Genomic DNA, 20279 nt, shown 5'->3' on the forward strand with positions numbered 1-20279 from the left:
GACTTTCTAAAGAAGGCAGAAAGCTGACAATGCCTCGGCCAAGAAGGAGATGCCACCATCATCTCCTGGATGGCCTGCATTCAGTGTTCATTCATATATTACTAGTCTCACGAGGAACTATGGTCATTTGGTTGTTATGTATTAATTGATAATATGGGATAAATATTCTTGGTTTTTATCCCCATACCTAATACATATGAATTAATATTAACTGGGTACCATCAGCATAATTGTGATTATTTCAGATTATTGTTATATTAAATTCCCCTGAAGTGTGCATGCACTATAATGAATTCATGCCTCTGAAAACAGTAGTATGAATGTACAAAATGAAAACAAACTTGTGATAACTGAAGCCTATTCCTTTCTTCTTACTCTCTTTCTACTCTGTTCCAAAATATTTTGATTTTCCATTCAGACACACTAAATGTTGTATTCCAGTGCGTTAGTACCTTCCTTTTAAAGGTCTGGAAATCTACGTTTGCTTCTGACTTCTTTTAACCCACCGTAGTATTCTGAGCAAGACAATTTGTTCACATTTTCATCTGGTCCTTCAATTACTTATTCACAACAACACGACACCACAAGATATCTAGGTTTATCTAGGTTTAGACACCACAAGATATCTAGGTTTAAATCTTTCTTCCATTTCAGAACATTAACCATTACAGCCAAGGCAGGCTGTCCCTCTGAATTAATATTCAAACTAAATTTGCATTGTAGCTTCACAGGTAATTATTTTTAACTACTTACTTTTACTGATGAAAAGAACTGCCTTTGCCTAATAATTAAGATGTTATAACTGACCACATACCCATGTTGTAGGGAATGTCTCCCAACAAAATTAAATGTCCTTTCTGGGTAAAGGTGCTGAACTCAATGTATAATGAGGTATTGGCAGGGGTCATCAAGAAGACTTTGACTGCCAGTTAACCCATGGGCAGGACTCAGACAACTGGAGATTCCTCTGCTGTACTCGAAATGCTGTTCCCCACACCAAGATACAGGCTTGAGCTGGAGATGTGGTGTTGAAGCTATGTGACCTGGTACTGAACTGGTGATAGCCTTCTGTATTCATAACTGAATCCAGTTAGGACCTCTACGTAAACTTTTAAGACGTGGCAAGCAAGTGCAGAGATGTACTCATCTTGTGGCTTCCTAGGACAAGCCTAGAAGTTCCCTTGCTTATTAAACTTGCCACCTACCAATGTGGGGGTGGTAGGTCTCTTTCTTCTGTCTCTTCCTGCCTCTGGATGCTGGTTGCAGATTACACCCAAGTAGCTGTCCAAGAGACTGTGGACAAATATTTGGGAATGGGTGCGTGCATGGAGATGAGTGCAAGATGACTGTTGAATCACTTTCACTGAAATACAACCACCTGACATTTTTCAAAAATATTTTAATTATTTATTTGATAGAGAGAGAGATCACAAGTAGGCAGAGAGGCAGGCACAGAGAGAGGGAAGAAGCAGGCTCCCTGCAGAGCAGAGACCCCGATGCGGGCCTCCATCCCAGGACCTTGAGATCATGACCTGAGCCGAAGGCAGAGGCTTTAACCCAGTGAGCCACCCAGGTGCCCCAGCCACCTGACATCTTTTAATGCAGATCTTTTAAAGCAAATTTCCTTCATAAATATTTGTCCTTGTACAGGTGCTTACAAAATGTCCCACTTTTCTCTAGTCTGTCTAAAATGTTAATATGTACATATATTTTTGTTTAAAAGTTTATTCTAAGTCTGCTCATTCTATTTCAACAAATATGATATAGATAATTTATGCTTTACTAAATATCTTTGTTACTCAAGCTAAAATAGCACTTACAACCACAATATATTTTGCAGTTAAAGTTGCTCTAGGATTGAGCCTCCATAGTAAAATTTTTTATAATTCAGGTACCTAATGAGTGCATCTCAGGACCAACTGGGAGGTTTGGGCAGAAATAATATTTTATCTCTTCTTAAAGGTGCAAAAAAATAGAGAAAGTATTCTGATGATTTGGATTCTATACCTTTTTATATTAAGCAATGATTTCTGAGAAAACAAAAAGACCTGGTGCCGTTTTAGCCAAAGCTTAAAAGAGGGTATGTATTAATACTGTTCTAGGTAAGAAATAACATAGTATGTAAGGAGTCCATGACCTCGGGGGTCATACACTGTGGACCCACTCACATTCAATCATCTTGGAAAGTTATTTTTCCAGGCAAAATCTCAGGTTTGTTTTTTTTTCCATCTACAAAATGTGTATAGCATCTCTACTCACTTTGTAGTACTGTTCTCAGATTGTCATAAAAGTAGTATTCCTGGCACAATGCCTGCTGCCTATAAATGGAACTATTACTATTTTTCTCTTTAGCCAATATATTTTATGAGATAATTTCAAAGTTGAACATTTTATTCAGTACAAATTTATTATTTTGAAGAAAAATAATTAAACAAAAATTTCATGTTAAATTATTATTTTATGCCTACTAATTTTCATACCCAGCCTGAACTCCTGTTCATTCATGAAGGGATTTCTATTTATCCAATCATTTTGTGAAAACCCTAGGCTCATACGTGGGGCAACAGACCATCAGAGCTCTTTGGGAATACAATGCAAGCACTCCTAACGTTATCTACTGCCAGTGGCTCTCAAATGTGGGTCTCTGGAATCCCAAACTCTCCCCAAAACAACACTTGTAGGTTGAAGTTAATTCCTGTTCCTGGAGATCCATGGGGAACACATACTGAACTTCTCAGCTGTTATCTTTCAGTGATCCTAAGAAGTGTCAAAGGGAGGCAGGTATGCTAGAGTGTTCTTCAATTTTTGCTCTCCTGTTTGAAATAGTTAAACCTAGGAATGACTCACAGCAGAGCTAGAAGAAGATCACTATTAAGACTACGCCACGGCTTTCACTATCCAATGGTAGTCAATTCTTATTCAACTGCCTATACTTAGTATGTATTGGGCTTTCACAAAAACTGTATTTATCTGGATGAGTTATCTTTGGGAACAAAGAAATGAATATGGTAAAGTTCCTGGATATAACAATTTTAAAATATAGAATTAAATGACAAACAAGAAGTGGAGGTGGATTCCCATATCATATATGATAAGACATCTGGAAACATGATGCTGCCAATTTACAGGCTGAACTTCAGGGACAAAACAGACACCGAGGAATGCCTGAGCCATGTCCCTCAGATATGGGGAATCCAGAAACACTGGGTCAAAACCCTGTGCCCCATCTAAGTAAAACTTACCATCTACTGTAAGCTAATTTAACTCAAAAATCATTATTTACTTTCAGAGTATATCCACTATCTACTTTTTTAGGTTATTCTAAAGTTAGTTTTACACTGTGAGCCCAACATAAGCATGATGGCAAATGGTATGACGAGATTGTTGTTGTTCAACACTCCAGAAAAAAACAAAATTTCTTTGATTTTTCTATGAACCACTATTTTGGAGTGAACAATCTTACCACATTTGAGGGCTCTAGTTTCTTCCTTCTCGCGAGATCAGTTATGTTGATACCATTGTAATTAATGCTTTCCATGCAGCCTTTGAAGTTCTTTCTACTGCTGGAACTTGGCTTCCCAGAGAAAGGTATGCCTCCAAAGGTTATCTTTGAGAAAAGAGAAAAATGTAAATATTCACACTGTATTCAACTTAAAAAAATATTCACAATAAATTAGACAAAACTATTAATACAACCAAGGTCAGTTATACAACCAACGTCTGTATATCTCTCCCAGAATATACAGACAATTTTTTCTGCCTCCAGAATCTGTTGCATATTAATTATGCTGTTACAGAAGTATACAACAGTATTATTAATTCTGTAAATCAGACTATTAACAAGAAAATAGCAATAATCTTTTGTAGCCACTCAAAAGCATTTCATAAATTTTCCTGAAACGTTTTAAAAGATTTTGTTTAGCAGCCTTCTTTTATTGCATAATACCAAAAACACGTTTTTATGAATATCAAAGACATACTACTAATAAGTGCTTCTAGTCATCATGAGATAAACCAGTACTAATGTAATACAATGATAAACCCTATACTCTGTAGACTTATTTTAATCTAAATGACCATTAAAGTCAAATAGTCACTAGACTAATTTTTAATATAGAAAATAGTTCAAAAAGTCTCATTACTACATTGTTTAAGAACATATTAGGAGATGGGGGCTTTTATTTGAGCACTACAGGCTTAGAGATATCATAGGTCTTCTGAATCCTACAGAATACGGTGGATGCTCTTTACTGTGATTCTCTGTCTACTATCACCTATAAACAGAGAGGATGTCTTTTTCCTTACATCTCTGGCCAAATTACAGTGCCATAGTGTCAATTTCCTATAATACAAAATTATATTTAATATACGTATTGCCATCATGACATTTACTGCTAATAGTGAAATAGTGGTAAATAAATCTAAATGCTAACCAGAGCTGCAATACCAAGATATATAAACCAGATGTTATTTCTCTTTTAATTATTATTCAATGTTACCATTATCAACTTTTCCTATAAAACTTTGAAAACGAAAGCAATGGTTAACACATTTTTGAATGTCAAGACTTCATATTTGAAACACAGGCACAGATCTTTGTGTTCTAGGAGGCCATTAGCAAATTATGTTCTTTTATTTAGTGTCATGGCATTTTAGATGCTAAGTTTTTATAGAAAAAAGCACAAATTAATGATAGTTTATGAGAATATAAAATAATAAAAGACCTCACTTAAAATTTGTTAATAATGGTTAGTTGAATATGTATTACTTGCCATAGAGCTTATATATGAAAGAAGAGAAAACTGAAAATAAATATATAAAAAAGAATTAAGAAATGACAAAAGGAAAATCATACAATAATCTAAAATAGTAGAATTATTAGGAAAATATTTTCAAGGGGCACTAAAATGAACTTATTTGGTACTAAATAAGTATACATAATACCAAAGGTAGAATTACTGATAATTTATAATTATGTGGAGTGCTTTATTTCCTGCCTACAGTTCATGTTACCAATTCTTTCCCAGTTGATGGTAATAAAAATCGATGCTTAACAACATGCAGCATCAAATTTTAAACATTATTGCTAAATACCAGTTTAAACATGCTGTCTCATTCTTTCTCCATGTGCTGTCGGGATGATGATTAAAAACACTCCTATGTTTCCCTGCTTTGAGCAACCCTCAGCACAAGTCCTCCATTACTGTCAGAGGTGCCCTAGTGAAGCAACACAGGCTCGGTTTACCAGAATTCCTGACAACTAAGAGCTGTGGGTTCAAATCCCAATTCCTAACGTAGCTAATCCTAGGAAAATAGGTTGCCGCTTCTCCTGATTATGTATTTTCATCAGTAAAATGAAATATCTGGGCCACAAAATATTTCCTGAAGTTATAATTATTCAGAAAGAAAAAAAATTGTTGCAATTGTTACTCACCAGAAACTCATATAACTCATACAACTGGCTTATTAATGATATTATCATTCAATAACAGCCTTGAGTTTAATGAAATAATCACGTTGACTATTTTGTTAGCTATCGAGAGTTTACAAAATGTGGCCAAGATGGCTAGATATTTCTCAATGTCCTTTTTCCCTACCTTCTTTAGGAAAATAAGAATGCTTTTCAGCTGTGCACACTGCAGCCAGGATACCACATTTACCAACCTCTGAATCCAGTTTTGGTCTTGCAAGATTAAAGTAGTAAGACTGTGTGACTCCAAAAACTATAATTAAAAGGGGAAGGGAGCGCAACCTTCTTTACTCTTCCTTCCCACTGGAATGCAGGACGGAATGGGCACAGCCATCTGGGGAGTGATGTGCGATGGGACTGGAGCGCAGCAAGGTAAAAGGAGACTGGGGTCTTAAAGACCATGACGCTGCCATTTGAGCCGAGGGCTCCCCGCCTACAACCACCTTTTATATGGCGGAGAATAAAGGAGCATCTGTTACATGCGGTCTAATTAATCATAACTTCATACATATGGTCATTTCTATTCCTTCCTATCGCCTCCTCGTATAATAATGCTATGACAAATGTGCTATTACATTAATTTTCCAAAAGGGGACTATAATGTGTCCACTGTCACACAACCAGTGAGGAGCAAAGAGGGACTCAAACCCAGGACTTTTGTTCCAGTCTGAGCCACGCAATTGATTCTCTACAATCCTCCCTAGTTTCTTGCTAAAACCCTAGCCTAGTTCTACAACTATCAAGGGGCATTTCCTTCTACTACCTCCCAAGCAGAAATGTGTTGCAAAGGCAATGGCATAACATCCACAGGGGCTATCCTGGAATTTAGCTGAAGAAAAGAGAGAAGCTAGGCCAAACATCAGTGTGCGGTTCTGCCCTTTGGCTGAGAAGAAAAATGTGTATCTGTTTACCTCTGTACCCTGCTCAGGGTACCATGCCGCTAGGAGCTTGCCTGCCCATGGCGTTTGGCACACTTTGCAGTATAATTGGGCTCCAGGAGGTGATAAGGTGAACTCTTAAGCCACCTTCCACAAAAGATGCCCACACTGAGCTAATTCAAAGGAGCAAACTTGTTTTCTACCGCCTCTTTCATGATGTACATTTCCAGGAATAGTGCTAGGTATTAACTTACCCCTATGGTGTGCTGAACCCTGCTCATACCAGCTCACGAGCACAGACAGTTCAACAGAGCCATTGTTAAAGACAAATTACCTAGTTTCAGATCACATTACACAAGTAGTAGCTACTAGGAACTCATCTCTATATTTTCATTAGTGTATACAATCTTGAGATTACTTATATGTCTACATATGACGGGAATACCCTATCACAGTGTGGTATAATATATTTGGTCTTTGTTCCCAGTTCCTGGGAGCCCCTAAAACCCTTGGAATGTCCTGGGCTACAGGAATGTTTTCAGTTATTCATAACAAGCCTCCTTTGAGGTCTGAGTCTAGTTACTGCATGGACGAGTGAGGGGGTGTGTGTGAAAACATGGAGGGACTGACTCAACTCAAAGGACTCAGGATTCTTTATCAGTAAATCTGACTTTCTTCCCAGTGTCTCCCTCTAACAATGTCTCAGGCGCTGTCATCTACAGCTCAGGTTCTCAAAGGTGGTATGTATATTCATGGGCTTCAAAGTGTCCATGAAACTGCTGACCCTGAGTGTGTGCGTGAATATTCATGAATTCCATCACAAACTCAACACAGTCTATGACCCCAAATTTTTAATTCTGTTTTTTGAAAATTGGAATTGTGTTTGCCCATTGCTAATGTTCCAGGATCCCTCATCTGTCCTATGGTACTTCAAAAGTTTATTAATGGGAGGCGAATAATTCATCTTTAAGTTCTCTCATACAGTGGGAGATAAACCACCTAAGCCAAGAAATGTACTAATTTAGAAAAAAAATAAAACTTCTAGGATTTTCATATCCTTTCCCTTGCAACAATCATTATGCTTTAAGGAGATTTTTGGGGAGGTACAGTTATTTTCTGATAAGCTTAAATTTATTTTAATGTTAAGATCTCAATATCAGGGTTTATATAGCATAATCTATTTTAAATTCCTATTTAGGAATATATATAATATATTCACCTCACAGAAAATTTAGAAATTATTTAAGTATATAAAGAAAATAAACATAGTTGTAAATCCTAACTTTTTCAATTACCTTATCGTGAGCCTATTTCACATTTTTAAAAATTCATGTAAGATACTGATTAACACACATACGTGTGTATGTATACAAACAACTTCAAAACTGAGGACAAGGCACACTGAGTTTGCACAGGAAATTCATAGGGTCACAGCCACCATACACTTTCTATTTTTAAAGGATACGCAAAATATTTGATACGTTCTGGGCATTATGGGAAACACTAGTCTGAGCTAGTTCACCATTCCAACAACCTGCTACACTGCTTTTAATAATTTTCTGTCCTAGTGTGGGTTTTTTTTTAATAATTTCTCTCATAAAAACATGTCACATAAAAGTAAAAGTGGAACAGAAGATGAAGATGGCAGTCAAATCGGATTCCAAAATCTGAGGAGTTGTACCGTCAGGGACACTCAACCCATCAGCAAGTAATCACTGTTGTTTTAAGAACTAAATAAAATATATATTTCATTTATTTTATCTGTATTTTTAAATAGTTACCAAGAGGTTAAGACAAACATTTATTAAGGTATCTGACTCTAACTATTACAGAATGGTCTAGAACAGCTGTGGAAAAATTGAGGGTTCCATGAAGTAAGAAAGTTTAGAAACCCCTCGCTAACTAGTATTTCATCCTATTTATTTTCCTGCTATGCTCTTTTTGTTCATTTAGTGTTATCCCTTTTCTCTAGGAATATATAACACTGTGATGAACATCTTGAAGAACTCTTATCTCTATATTTGATTAACATTTTTGGTGGGTATTTTAAGTTTGAACTGCTCTCTAAATAATTTATTAAAAAACCTGAAATGCCTATCTGTTTAATACAGGAATATACAGTTTTTAGGGGACCAATATGATTACTTTTTGACCTTTGATCATTTGGAGGATAAAATATGTGCTTTTATTTATGGACAACCTCTTAAAATATTCTATATTTTACTTTATTTCTTCTATGATAATTAAATTTTTTTTTTTAAAGATTTTATTTATTTTTCAGAGACAGAGGGAGAGAGCGCGAGCGAGCACAGGCAGACAGAGAGGCAGGCAGAGGCAGAGGGAGAAGCAGGCTCCCTGCCGAGCAAGGAGCCCGATGTGGGACTCGATCCCAGGACCCCGGGATCATGACCTGAGCCGAAGGCAGCCGCTTAACCAACTGAGCCACCCAGGCGTCCCTCTTCTATGATAATTATATCTGAGAAAATAGAACCCCACAAAAGAACTATCTATAGTCATGAAGTCATAAATGACAATATAAATCAGAACTCAGGATTTCTTAGTCAATATTTTCTAACAAATATTAGGCAATGCTGTATTTATAATATATTATCTATTCTCAAGAATAATAGATGATTTATACCATCATCAACTACCAATGGAAAGATTACAACTTACATTTATTCTGGACTTAATAAACTGCCCTGCTGACATGATAAATGGTCTGCTCCCTTTAAATGATTACTTTGGTACCAAGATTTTTAAAATATTTCAAAGACTCATAATTACAAACTTAGAAATGAATAAAATGACAGTGTTAATAGATTAGGTCTTCAAGCTGAAGGACAATTTTTCTTTGGAGAATAAAACAAATGGGGCAGGCAGGCATGTGACTGCCAAGGACAGAAAGACCCAGCAGGAGACCGAGGCAACCACTCAAGACGGAGGACAAGGCGCGTCCCGCAGCTCACCTCGTAGTCCAGGTCCAGGTAGTCGAACTCTCCGTTGGTGCGGAAGTGCTGCACGCCCCTGTCCAGGGTGAGGTTGATGCTCCGGCCCTGGCGCTCAATGACCACGGAGTGCCAGTGGTGATCATCCAGAAGACTCCCGGTCGTCACGGACGTGTGGCCGTAGATGGGGCCGAGCTGGTTGCTTCCTGAGCCATGGAAGGAACAGAAACGAGGCAGTGACACCACAGCGACTCTGCGCAGCGGCCAGCTTCCCTCAGGGCCATGGGCTGGCGCGCCACTCAAGTCCTGTCCACTGACGCGAGCGTGGGGGAACCAGCATGGAACTCTACCTAACAATAGTTTCATATTCAAAATACATAAAAGCTATTAAAGATGGAAAACATGTCCTTTAAAAAAAATAGAGAATGAGGGTTTTTTTTAGTTGGTTTTTTTTTTTTTTTTAACTGTGCCATGAATTGTGCTAAGTTTGACAGGGTCCTTACAGAGTCAGTGTCCCACAGTGCTGGAACCCAGGGCTGGATTCTCAGGCTGACTCCACGACTGGCTTGCCCTATAATCACAGGCAAGCAGGCAGCTTCTGTGAGCTTACGCTGCCTCATGCAGGAAATGGAGAAAATCAGGGTACCAGCTTTACAGGGTTGCTATGATGATTAAAGTAATGAGTACATGCAAAGAACTTAACCAACTTCTTGGCATATAGTAAACATTAGCTAAAAGTTACCTGTTAACAGGCTTTTATTGTTGCTATTATTCTTATTATTGGTCAAGAAAACACAGCATGACATTTTCCAGTTTTCCCTGACTCCAAAAGCAGTAATTTTAATCACAATGTAATATTTAACGGCATAGAAAATTAACTCAAGTTATATTTTAAAATAAAAACTTGCAAAAATATGTATGAAGCATTAATCTAGCTTTGGAAATAGATTTCCATGGCAACAAGACTATAAATGAGAGTGAAAGGTTGTGAGAATCCAAAATGTTTACTCAGGTCATCTCTGGAAACTGTTTACATGTTTTATACTATCTTCTATTTTGTCTAATCAAGTATTGCTTTTCATGGTCAAGTAAAATTAACTGCTATAAAAATACAACATGGTTTCAGAATAAACAGTATCACAGATACAGGAGAAACACACAATTAAGGCACTGAATTATTTCCTATTGTTTTTTTCCCCACATTTAGGATACTACTGGCTGCCTATACCTGACATTTTCTATGTCTTTTCTCGATCAGATTTTCTTTCCTTCTGGTGGTGGAACCAAATGTGCCTGTGACTGGGACTGTGATTATGACTGTCTTTACATGTGGCAGTGGGGCAGAGAAGGACAGAGAAAAGTAGGAATAAGTCTAAATGAAAGTATACACTCTATTTTACTACTTTAAATTACTTTAAATGACTAGAACACAGAGTAGCAGCTAGATATGCCTGATGTTGAGGTAATGGCACTTTAAAAGGCACAGTGGACATATGAGTGAGTGCATTTCCATGACTGTCATAAATTCCAATCAGTCAATAAAACTCTGTAAGTCAACTGCTTTCCAGTGAAACGGTAATGACCTTTCTCGGAGGTCAGAGGCTCAGGCACTAGTTTCAGAACAATAATGTCATACCTATAGAAAGCACGGTGGCTTTTAAAATGTTCCTCTCTGTGTTTCACTTTTAAAAAAAAGGAGAAAGGTTTGAGAGAAAGTAAACATCCTTAGATATATTTCAATTGCTCCCAGTGTGTATGCATATTTTTTGTATGCATATTTTTAAAAAGTACTTACATTTTGTTTTCTGATATCTACTCCCCAAGCCTCCTATTTCTCCTTATCATCTAATAAGTATCCTTCAAAAATGATTTAGGACTATTTTTTCCCCAGGCAATATATGAATACCTATACTAATTGTAAGTAGAGAATTGTATGAAGAATTAATATAGGTACAACATTCATTACTCATTTCCACCAGTAAACATAGTGTGGTCTATTTCTTTCCAATTTTTTTTCCTATAAATATATTTAATTATATACATATACAGTTATGTGTGTATATATAATCAATATAAAATACTGAGATATTATTTATAATATTTTATACTACAGTTTTAATTTAATGTTTTATGGTATTTTTGATAGAATTAAAATTTTTCACAGACATTTTAAATGCATTATCAACATATTTCTACATGCTTAGCTTTTTTTTTTTCAATTTTTGACACTGTGATCAATATTGCCAAGTATATCCTTGGACTTAAACCCGATAGCCATTTTTCATTATTTCTTTATGATTATTGGGCTAAAGTATACAGGCAATTTTTAGATATCTGAAGACACTGTCAAATTGTTTTCCTGAAAATATTTTCTGATGCAAAGAGCAGTACAAAGAATCTTGTCACATACTCAATATTTATATGATTTTTAAATTGATTTACTTAACAAAAATTAGTCATTATTTTATTGTCCATTAATTTCATAGATAGTGCAGTTGAGCATCTGTTGTTCACAGAATACTAACAATTTTTCTTCTATGAATTACCTTTTATGTCCTATGCTTACATTCTTAGGGAGTGGTATAAATTTTTACTCATGAATGACATTAAATTTCCGTATTTAACATTTGCGTTTTTCAAGTTGCACATTCATTATGATCTTAATGTAAAGAATCCAATATTTTTGTGTAATTAAGTGATCCAGCTTTCTGTGTGATTTTCTTCATTTTTTTCTTATAGAAACTATAATTTCTATCAGATTTGAAATGGGTACAGTTTTATAATAAGGGTAAATATTTACAGATACTGTATCAAGTATTACCAACAACAACAACAACAAAAAAAACCTAATGGAAACTGCACTTTTGAGGATAATACCAATTTTCAAAGTAATAAAATTTAATACATAGAACACAAGCCATATTCAGGAATGTCTGGACCACTCAGACTGATTAGTGAGTCAAAAAGGCAGGATCTGGTTTTGCGTTCTTTTTTTTTTTTCTTTTAAGATTTTGTTTATTTATTTGACATAGAAAGACAGTGAGAGAGGGAACTCAAACCGGGGAAGTGGGGGAGGGAGAAGCAAGCTTCCTGCAAAAAAGCTGGATGCAGGGCTTGATACCAGGACCCTGGGATTATGACCTGAGCCAAAGGCAGACGCCACCGAGACACCCTTGTTTTTGTATTCTTACTTTCAGTTTTGTGGCTTTCTACTGGGATGAATTTAACATGTGAACTTTAGCTATTAATATATTTCAGACATAGTATTTTTGTAGAATTCTGTTATTTTTTACAACAGAAAAATTTATGGAAAGTGTGATGCCCTCCAAACACTTCTTGCATAAATCCTGACATTTTTAGCCAAGCAAGAGACCTAAAGACACTTAAAAACAAAACAAAACAAAAAATTCCAAAACAAAATGGGAACTCATTCAAGTTCAACTCATTCTCCAGCCAATACTTTATTTCTCTGATTCCTGATTCTCTGATTTCTAGTTAGATTTTGTTTGAAAATTCAGTTCCACATTTCTCATCTTTTCTTAACCTAAGTCAATAAAACCACTGTCCTTTCTATTACACTAAGAGAAAAATCAACAGGAACCTCTACAGGGCCCAAGCCAATATTCACCTGTCTGTCTCCATCTTAGGTGAATTCAACACAACAGCCACCTCTTTTCTTCCCTGGTCTCTGATACCACATGCTCTAATTTCCTCCTGCTCACTCCCCTCGGTCTCCAGGTAACACCTCCTCTCAATCTCATTCATACACGCAACTCCCTAATAGAAATCTCAACACTGATGTCTAATAAGCAACTAAAATGCACCATGTCCATTTCAGACCTCCTCTATTAGAGGAAACTAATAATCTTTTATTAGAAGAAGCTCTGTAGAGAAAATAGAGAGTCACCTCTACTTCTGAAAATGGCAGTTAAGTCCCTTAGGTATCCAGGAATTATCCTTTACTTATTCTCTTTCTTTCTCATTACAAATCATGCTGAACTTACCACTAAAATCATCTCCCAACTAGACCTGCTTCCCTGCATCTCCACTGACAGCCACCTCTGCAAACCAGGGCCATCTCTCACTTGCCTTATACTGAAATCTGGCTTTGATTCTCACGCAAATGCAAGCATTTTCTTTTACAGGAATCTCAACACACATTTAAAAATAAGATCGTGATGCCATATAGTTTAAAGCCTACCAACAGCTTCTCTTTCTTTTTTTTTTTTTTTTTAATTTATTTTTTTTTATTTATTTATTATTATTTTTTTTATTTCCAGCGTAACAGTATTCATTATTTTTGCACCACACCCCGTGCTCCATGCAATTCGTTCTCTTTCTTAAATAATAATAAACCCTTTACCATGCCGTACAGGATCTTACAGGACTGGGACAATCCCCAACTTACACATCTTGTCTTCTTTCCCACGGACTCACTTCATCTACCCACAGCAGCCTCTTCCTAACTCCCTGAGTACGCCAGATCTTTGTCTGTAGTGACTGCTCCTTGCTCTTCTCAATATTCTCACGGCCAGTTCTAGTCATAACTGAGATCTCAGCTCGTGTGTCTTCTCGGGGAGAATGTTCCTCAATGCATATTCTAATGCGGACCTTTCTTGTCTCTGCAGTGTCCTTTATCATTTTAGCTTATTTACTTGATTTCAAACTACCCATCCTTATTTGAAGTCATCGCTTTTAAGTTGTTTAAAAATAATACTGGATAATATAATGTCTGACCTCCTCCACGGGTCATAAACTTCATGAACTCAAGGACCTTCTCTATTTGTTCACCAGTGTCTCAGATATTAGTATAGTACCTTGCTTAGGATGAATACATAACCATTATTTTTTAATGAATAAGTATATATGGATCAAAATGCATTAAACCACTGTGGGTTAAAGATGAATTTATAAGATAACAAGAACTGTTTTTTTATAATGTTACACTTTAAGGATTAAGGAACATTAGCATTTTACTAATGGGAAGATTAATAAATAGTGCCCAACGTCAGAACATACCTAGGTTTAAGCTGAAGACCAGCTTGGCTTTTTTCAGTTCCAGGGTAATGTAATCCCCTTGCTGTCCTTCCCCATGCAAGATCACCCCTTCACTTTCAGAGGTTTTAAATGTCAAAGCAATGACATCTTTCAGGGTCTTCATCTTCTTGTTTCTGAATCTATATGGCAACACAACGTGGCCATCAAAGTTGATAACATCGGCCCCTAAAAGAAGAAACGAATAACATTTTATTTTAGTTCTTATATGTCAGCACTCAGTGTGAAATATACCCACTTCCAATGGGTGTCTGCACAGGATAAATGATAAAGAAGTAGTTTTTCCTGAAAAATCTGGAGTCCTGTGTTCTTGTTCTTGTTCTGGTTCTTCTTTTGATTTAATTGTGTGTTCTGAAATAAATTTTACGGAAATAGTCATAAAAAATGATCAAAGAAAACTTCATTAGTATCAAATCTTACTTTAATTATAATGCTAACAACATAAATTCCATTAACTACTTATATGCTTCGAATTTTAACTTGGGAGTCTAGAGTTTACTTGAAAGAAGTAAAACTTTTAATCCTTGATAATCGACAAGATTTTAATATTTTCCTTCTTAAATGGGGCTAATTACTCATGATTTCTAAATATACATTTTGCTCACAATTTTTTTTTTTTTGACAAAAACACGAAAGATCCGGAATGCTGGGTTTGATGGTATACTCATTTTTCTAATGGTTTTAATATTCTACTCCAATTTCAATAAACACTATGGAAGTACATTACGGCTAAGTGAACTACAAGAACCTTCTTGCTATTTCCTCTTGGACCTCATATCTGACTCAAATTTCTTATTAGCCTCTTGTCTTTGGAAAGGCTGTCCATGGTTTTGACTACACTGAACAAAGACATCCTCACCCATATACATTGTTAGAACAAATACACTGTGACTAGAGTAAGTCTAATTTGATTTTAGATAATTTTATTGAAGACAGGAAATTATATAAACTTTTTAAAAATATTAACAATATTGTCACCACTCTCAAAAACAGGTGATGGTGGGGAGGGGGTTGCTGGATTAGTTTCATAACTGCTACTTATTCCCACCAGCAATGGGAAATAACACGAATCTTACTTATTATGCACTACTGTTTAGTAAGTTCCAAATCCATGGAATGACTCAAAAATGAACTGTAATTATTCAGAGCTCATTTTGAGTACAAATGGAAACCTAGTTATCATAATTAGACCTTTGTCATTAAAAATATTTTTAAATATCTGTTTCTTTTAGTTTTTAATTTTAAATAATTGAAAACCTCGTCAAACTGGATAGGTCTAATTACTTTAGAATTCTAAGCCTGAATGAAGCTTGCCTCTCTCGGTTTGGAGCAAGGTCTTGCTGAAGAATTTCACAGTGACACTGGAAAAAAAATTACAGCAAGTTTAAAGCCTGCTGGAGAAATATTTTCTCTTCTCAGGTCCTAGTTCTCTGGACCCTGTTTACTTCCATTGCCATAGGGAATACTATGTTCCCCAGCACCCAGGTCATAAGGGCATGGCACCTCCGGGAGCCTCATGGACATGCAGAGCTCCCACGGCTGCATCCACTCTTTCTGTGTAGTACCTGCCATTACGAGTTCTGCTCTTAGTTAATGTTTATTTAATTAAGAGAATTGTTGCATTCGAAAATGTTCAGAAAGAGAAATATAACTTTGCACTTTAAGTTTTCATTCTTATAGTCAGTTCTTTACTGTCCATAAAAAGACCTTCTTAATCAACAAAATTCTGTTCTCTAAGACTGTAAATCACAGCGGTTTATTTTACTATGGGGGGATCAACCATTAAATTTAGGCTTCTGCTAACACTGCAAAGCCAATTAGACTCTAGCTTAATCATCTACACTGTCACAGCTGAACTCCAATTGCAGTATTTTTATCATCTGTGATGAGAGGTAAGAGAGAAAAAAAATGGAATCTGATTATAACATCCCAGGTTGAATTTATAATCTAGCAGTTGGTAGAAATTACTTTTTGTCTTGAAAAGCTCATAAACGAAAAATCAGGAGGAAGGAGTAAATTCTGAACTCCAGAAAGTAATTTTGCAGTCAATTTCATGTCAGTGACAGTTGAATAATAGACACATCATTGTTTTATACACCTTCAATATATATTAATTGACATAAAATATTCCCCATTCATCTCTTAGGAAGTAAACGTTCCCTGAGTTTGGGCAGAGGAAAGAATCCACCCCGCCCGTATCTTCCCCTAAATCAAAATCTACAATCTGTTCCAGGTACAGAGTAGTACAAATGTTGGTGTCTCTCTCCCTCACTTATAGGGCAATGGAAAAAGTAAGAGAAAGGATGGGTATGGTTTATTTCTTCAGAGAGTCCTAGAATATTAGCAAAAGCATAAAGGAATGCTATTAGTGCGGACTAAACCTCATCTTACAAATGTTAAGTGGTCAGTGGTCAAGTTGAGAAATTGATAAAATGTTCTGCAAGCCAGATCTCTTATATTATGAAATCAAAGTTACTCTTCGATGGCTGGATTAAAGCTTGCATAATATCAGCCTGCAAATGTGAGCTCACAGTTGTCTTTGACATCACAAAATTCCTAGAAATAATCTGTGATATAAAATTCATATAGAAATACATACCATAAACTTTAAACAGAGTCTGGGATATTGTTAAATCTATCAGAATTTAATTCTATTTCCTACAAGAATATATTTAAATTTCATTTGACATCTAATAATATGTTGTGCTTATTTTGGGACAAGCCACCTTTTTTCCCCTATTACCCTGATTGCTTATCATTCCCTAGAATTAAGTTTTCTATGCAGTGATTAAATATGTATGGTTGAACTGTTTAAGCAATCTTAGCAACAACAATGGCTAGTCAAAGTGTGAATGCAAAATCACAGTGCTTCCACAATTTTGTTTCTAACAATAACTCAGAGAGTTGGTAATGTGCCCAGTTCATTAAAACATCAAAGGAGAGAAGGCTTTTTGCTTTTCTTTTTAATTTCAACGTTAGTCTTTATTTTCTGATTTTACAGAAGAAATTTTGGAGAGGAAGGTTCACCATCTAAAGATTTTAATATTTAAAACAATACCTTTGCTATATTTTTACTACAAATTTAGTATATATTTACTATTGAAAGGAAATTAAATAAAACTGAAACAGAGAATGTATAAAGTGAACCCCAAACCCAGGAGATCACCAATATGATCAATATGGAGGGAAGCTGGTGCACAGCTTTCTAGATGTTAACACATTTGTTTATTTATCCACCTGCCTCCCTATTTAATGTATGGTATTACCCATACATTACTATATAAAGATATATGCATAAATGTGTGTGTACATGTGTATGTGGGTGTGGGGGGGTATGTATGGGGGCAACAGAAACACAAAAACAAAAATGTCATTTTCTTGGTTATGGTTCAAAATGTTCACTGATAAGAAGCTTGAGTTTTGGGTAATATAATATTTATAAATATTAGTTGGGAAATTGTATATTTTAGCTAATTAATATGTTTTACTGACCTTCAGGCACCAAGGCACTTATATAAAGTAAGAATATATATAATCTGAAATGGTAATTTATCCTACTTATTGAAAATATGAAAAATGTAGGGGCGCCTGGGTGGCTCAGTCAGTTAAGCATCTGACTCTTGGTTTTGGCTTGGGTCATGATCTCAGGGTCCTGAGATTTAGCCCCGCCTGGGGCTCCATGCTTGGCCTGAACTGGCATGAGATTCTCTCCCCCTTTCTCTCTCCCTCCCACTCTGCTCTGGAAGTAAAGTTTAAAAATACATGAAAAGTGGAATTTTCTTAGTTTTGCAAATGTTGCATAAATGCAAATCTATTTTTTCTAAGTCAGAGGCCAGTATTTTTAATATATTGACCATTCTTTACAAAACAGCATGCCTGCCATCTTTACTCTCTTTCCATTCACTTCTATTCTTGACAGCATTTTCCCTACCTAATACATTCATGTGCTTATACATTTACAGCAAGATATATGCTCTCCTCCTTTGAAAATGTGTGCATCAGAGACTTTCTGTTCCTCCACCCCGATGCCCAGTACCTAGTGCCTCAGAAACAGCTGATACTCACTCAGTATATGTTGTTAGATCATTATATGTCATCATTCCTATTTCAATAAATTGGATTACAATATTATAGGCACTATTGTTTTATACTTTTTCATTAGAAATAAGAATCACTAGATTGCAAGAAATTTCAGGAATCATTCTGATCCTTCTTGGTGCTATAATTAATTATATATCCAAGGTTTCAACTGTTAGAGAAAAAGAATGGCAATATTAGGCTACTTTTTGTGGTTGGGGGTTGGAATTCACTCCCTTATTATTAATTGACTCAGCATTATTCAACCAACAGACATTAACTCTGGAGGAACATGATGTATCTCATCTCATCTGCGTACTGCTTTGATCTGATTAATTTCTTTCTTCTAACTCACTGCCTTTTCTTTCAATGTATCTGTGGTTTAAACCTAAATAAATAGTTAAAATAGATCCCGGAATGTCAATAACAGCTAATTTAGAGTAATAGCAGCAAATGAGCTTTGTCCAAATCCTTCAAAAAAATTATCTAGATATACACTGTGAAAAGTCACTTCTATTCTGGGAAAATATAAAACTAAAACAAAGATCTTCAAGGCTCCTTCATGAAGGGCAGCATCTCACAGTCTGTGCATTATTTCTCCTTAAAATGTGCTGCTTTGCCCTGAGATACTTGGGTATTCCACTCATGGTGGAATGACAAAATATCATCATGGCGTCTGGTGTTATTTTTCCATCAAACCGGATTCCAGTATCTAACTTCCTAGAAAATCCACATGGAGCGTCCACATGAAAATCTAACTCTTTCTGTCCAACATGTAATTCCTTCTCTGGGTCCATGCCCCTGCTCTCGTATCAACTATCCACTCAGGACAGAGATCTGAGGCTTTCTGATGCATCTCCCTGCCTCACGTGCCCACATCCACTCAGTTCCAAGCCCTGTAAAATAGAGCACGTCTACAGTTTCCAAACAGATGGCTTACTTTATATGCACGACCACCAGGCTACCATCACCTCACACAGTATCTACTAACACCACTCGTGGACAATTCCCATCCTCCAGCATAATTTAAATTAAATCTATCCTCCACAAAGATGCTAAAAATATCTCTCTGAAATAAACTCTGTCGCCAAAAAACTCTTCAGCATAGTCTGCAAAACCCTGCCTTCTTCCACAGCTCACATTTTACTGCCATTTTTCTCTTTATGTGCTAACTGTGGTAAACTGACTGGATCCCTTGCTCACAATCTAGTACCTTCCCTCGTGCTGTGCTCTCTTCTTTCAACAAACAGCTGTGTATGTGTGTGTGTGTGTGTGTGTGTGTGTGCGCGCGCGTGTGTGTTTGTGTGTGTGTCTGTGTGTGCATCCACACGTGTGTGTCTGTGGGTGCGTGTGTGTATAATCTAGTTTAAGTTTAGGTATCCTCCAAGTTTCAGATAATTCTCCCCTACTAGAAAAGCTTTCTTTGTATGAAATAGCCCTTGCCGACCATCCCATGGCACCCTTGCATACTTTTATCCTATCACTTCTCATCTTATGTTAAAATGATCTCTTGATGGGTCTCATTTCCTCTGTGGATTTTACACTTTCCTAAGGTACAGATTTTGGATTGTTCTACTTTGTATTTCTGGCACAATAAATACTTCTGAAACTGATCTAAATGTAATTGGTGTTTGAGACAAGGTAAAAAGAGAACTCCACATTTTTATTTTCCTTCCAAACCGTACCTGGTACAATGCAGTTTACTCTCTAAGAGTACAGACTCATGAATGATTTAGTGGCATGTATTTATATAAATATTACAACTGTGGGCCTCTTATGTGAATAAATAGCTTAAAACACCAAATCCTTTTATTATACCCACAGTGGAGTTCTTTCTTTATAAGTCAGAGA

The 20279-nt window shown here is 36.2% G+C and overlaps 1 protein-coding gene across 1 annotated transcript in view; it reads right to left on the bottom strand.

Moving 5' to 3' along the window:
• Positions 1 to 20279, bottom strand: part of CNTNAP2 (contactin associated protein 2) — a 1944007-nt gene that overhangs the window by 1061155 nt on the left and 862573 nt on the right. The window contains exons 5-7 of the mRNA XM_032304549.1: positions 14316 to 14519; positions 9318 to 9502; positions 3464 to 3607 (exon numbers count right to left, since the gene is read on the bottom strand). Of these exons, the coding sequence (XP_032160440.1) occupies positions 3464 to 3607; positions 9318 to 9502; positions 14316 to 14519 (533 nt within the window). The remainder of the gene's footprint in view (positions 1 to 3463; positions 3608 to 9317; positions 9503 to 14315; positions 14520 to 20279) is intronic.

This window comes from Mustela erminea, chromosome 11 (genome assembly GCF_009829155.1).
Source record: "Mustela erminea isolate mMusErm1 chromosome 11, mMusErm1.Pri, whole genome shotgun sequence".
Lineage (NCBI taxonomy): Eukaryota > Metazoa > Chordata > Mammalia > Carnivora > Mustelidae > Mustela > Mustela erminea.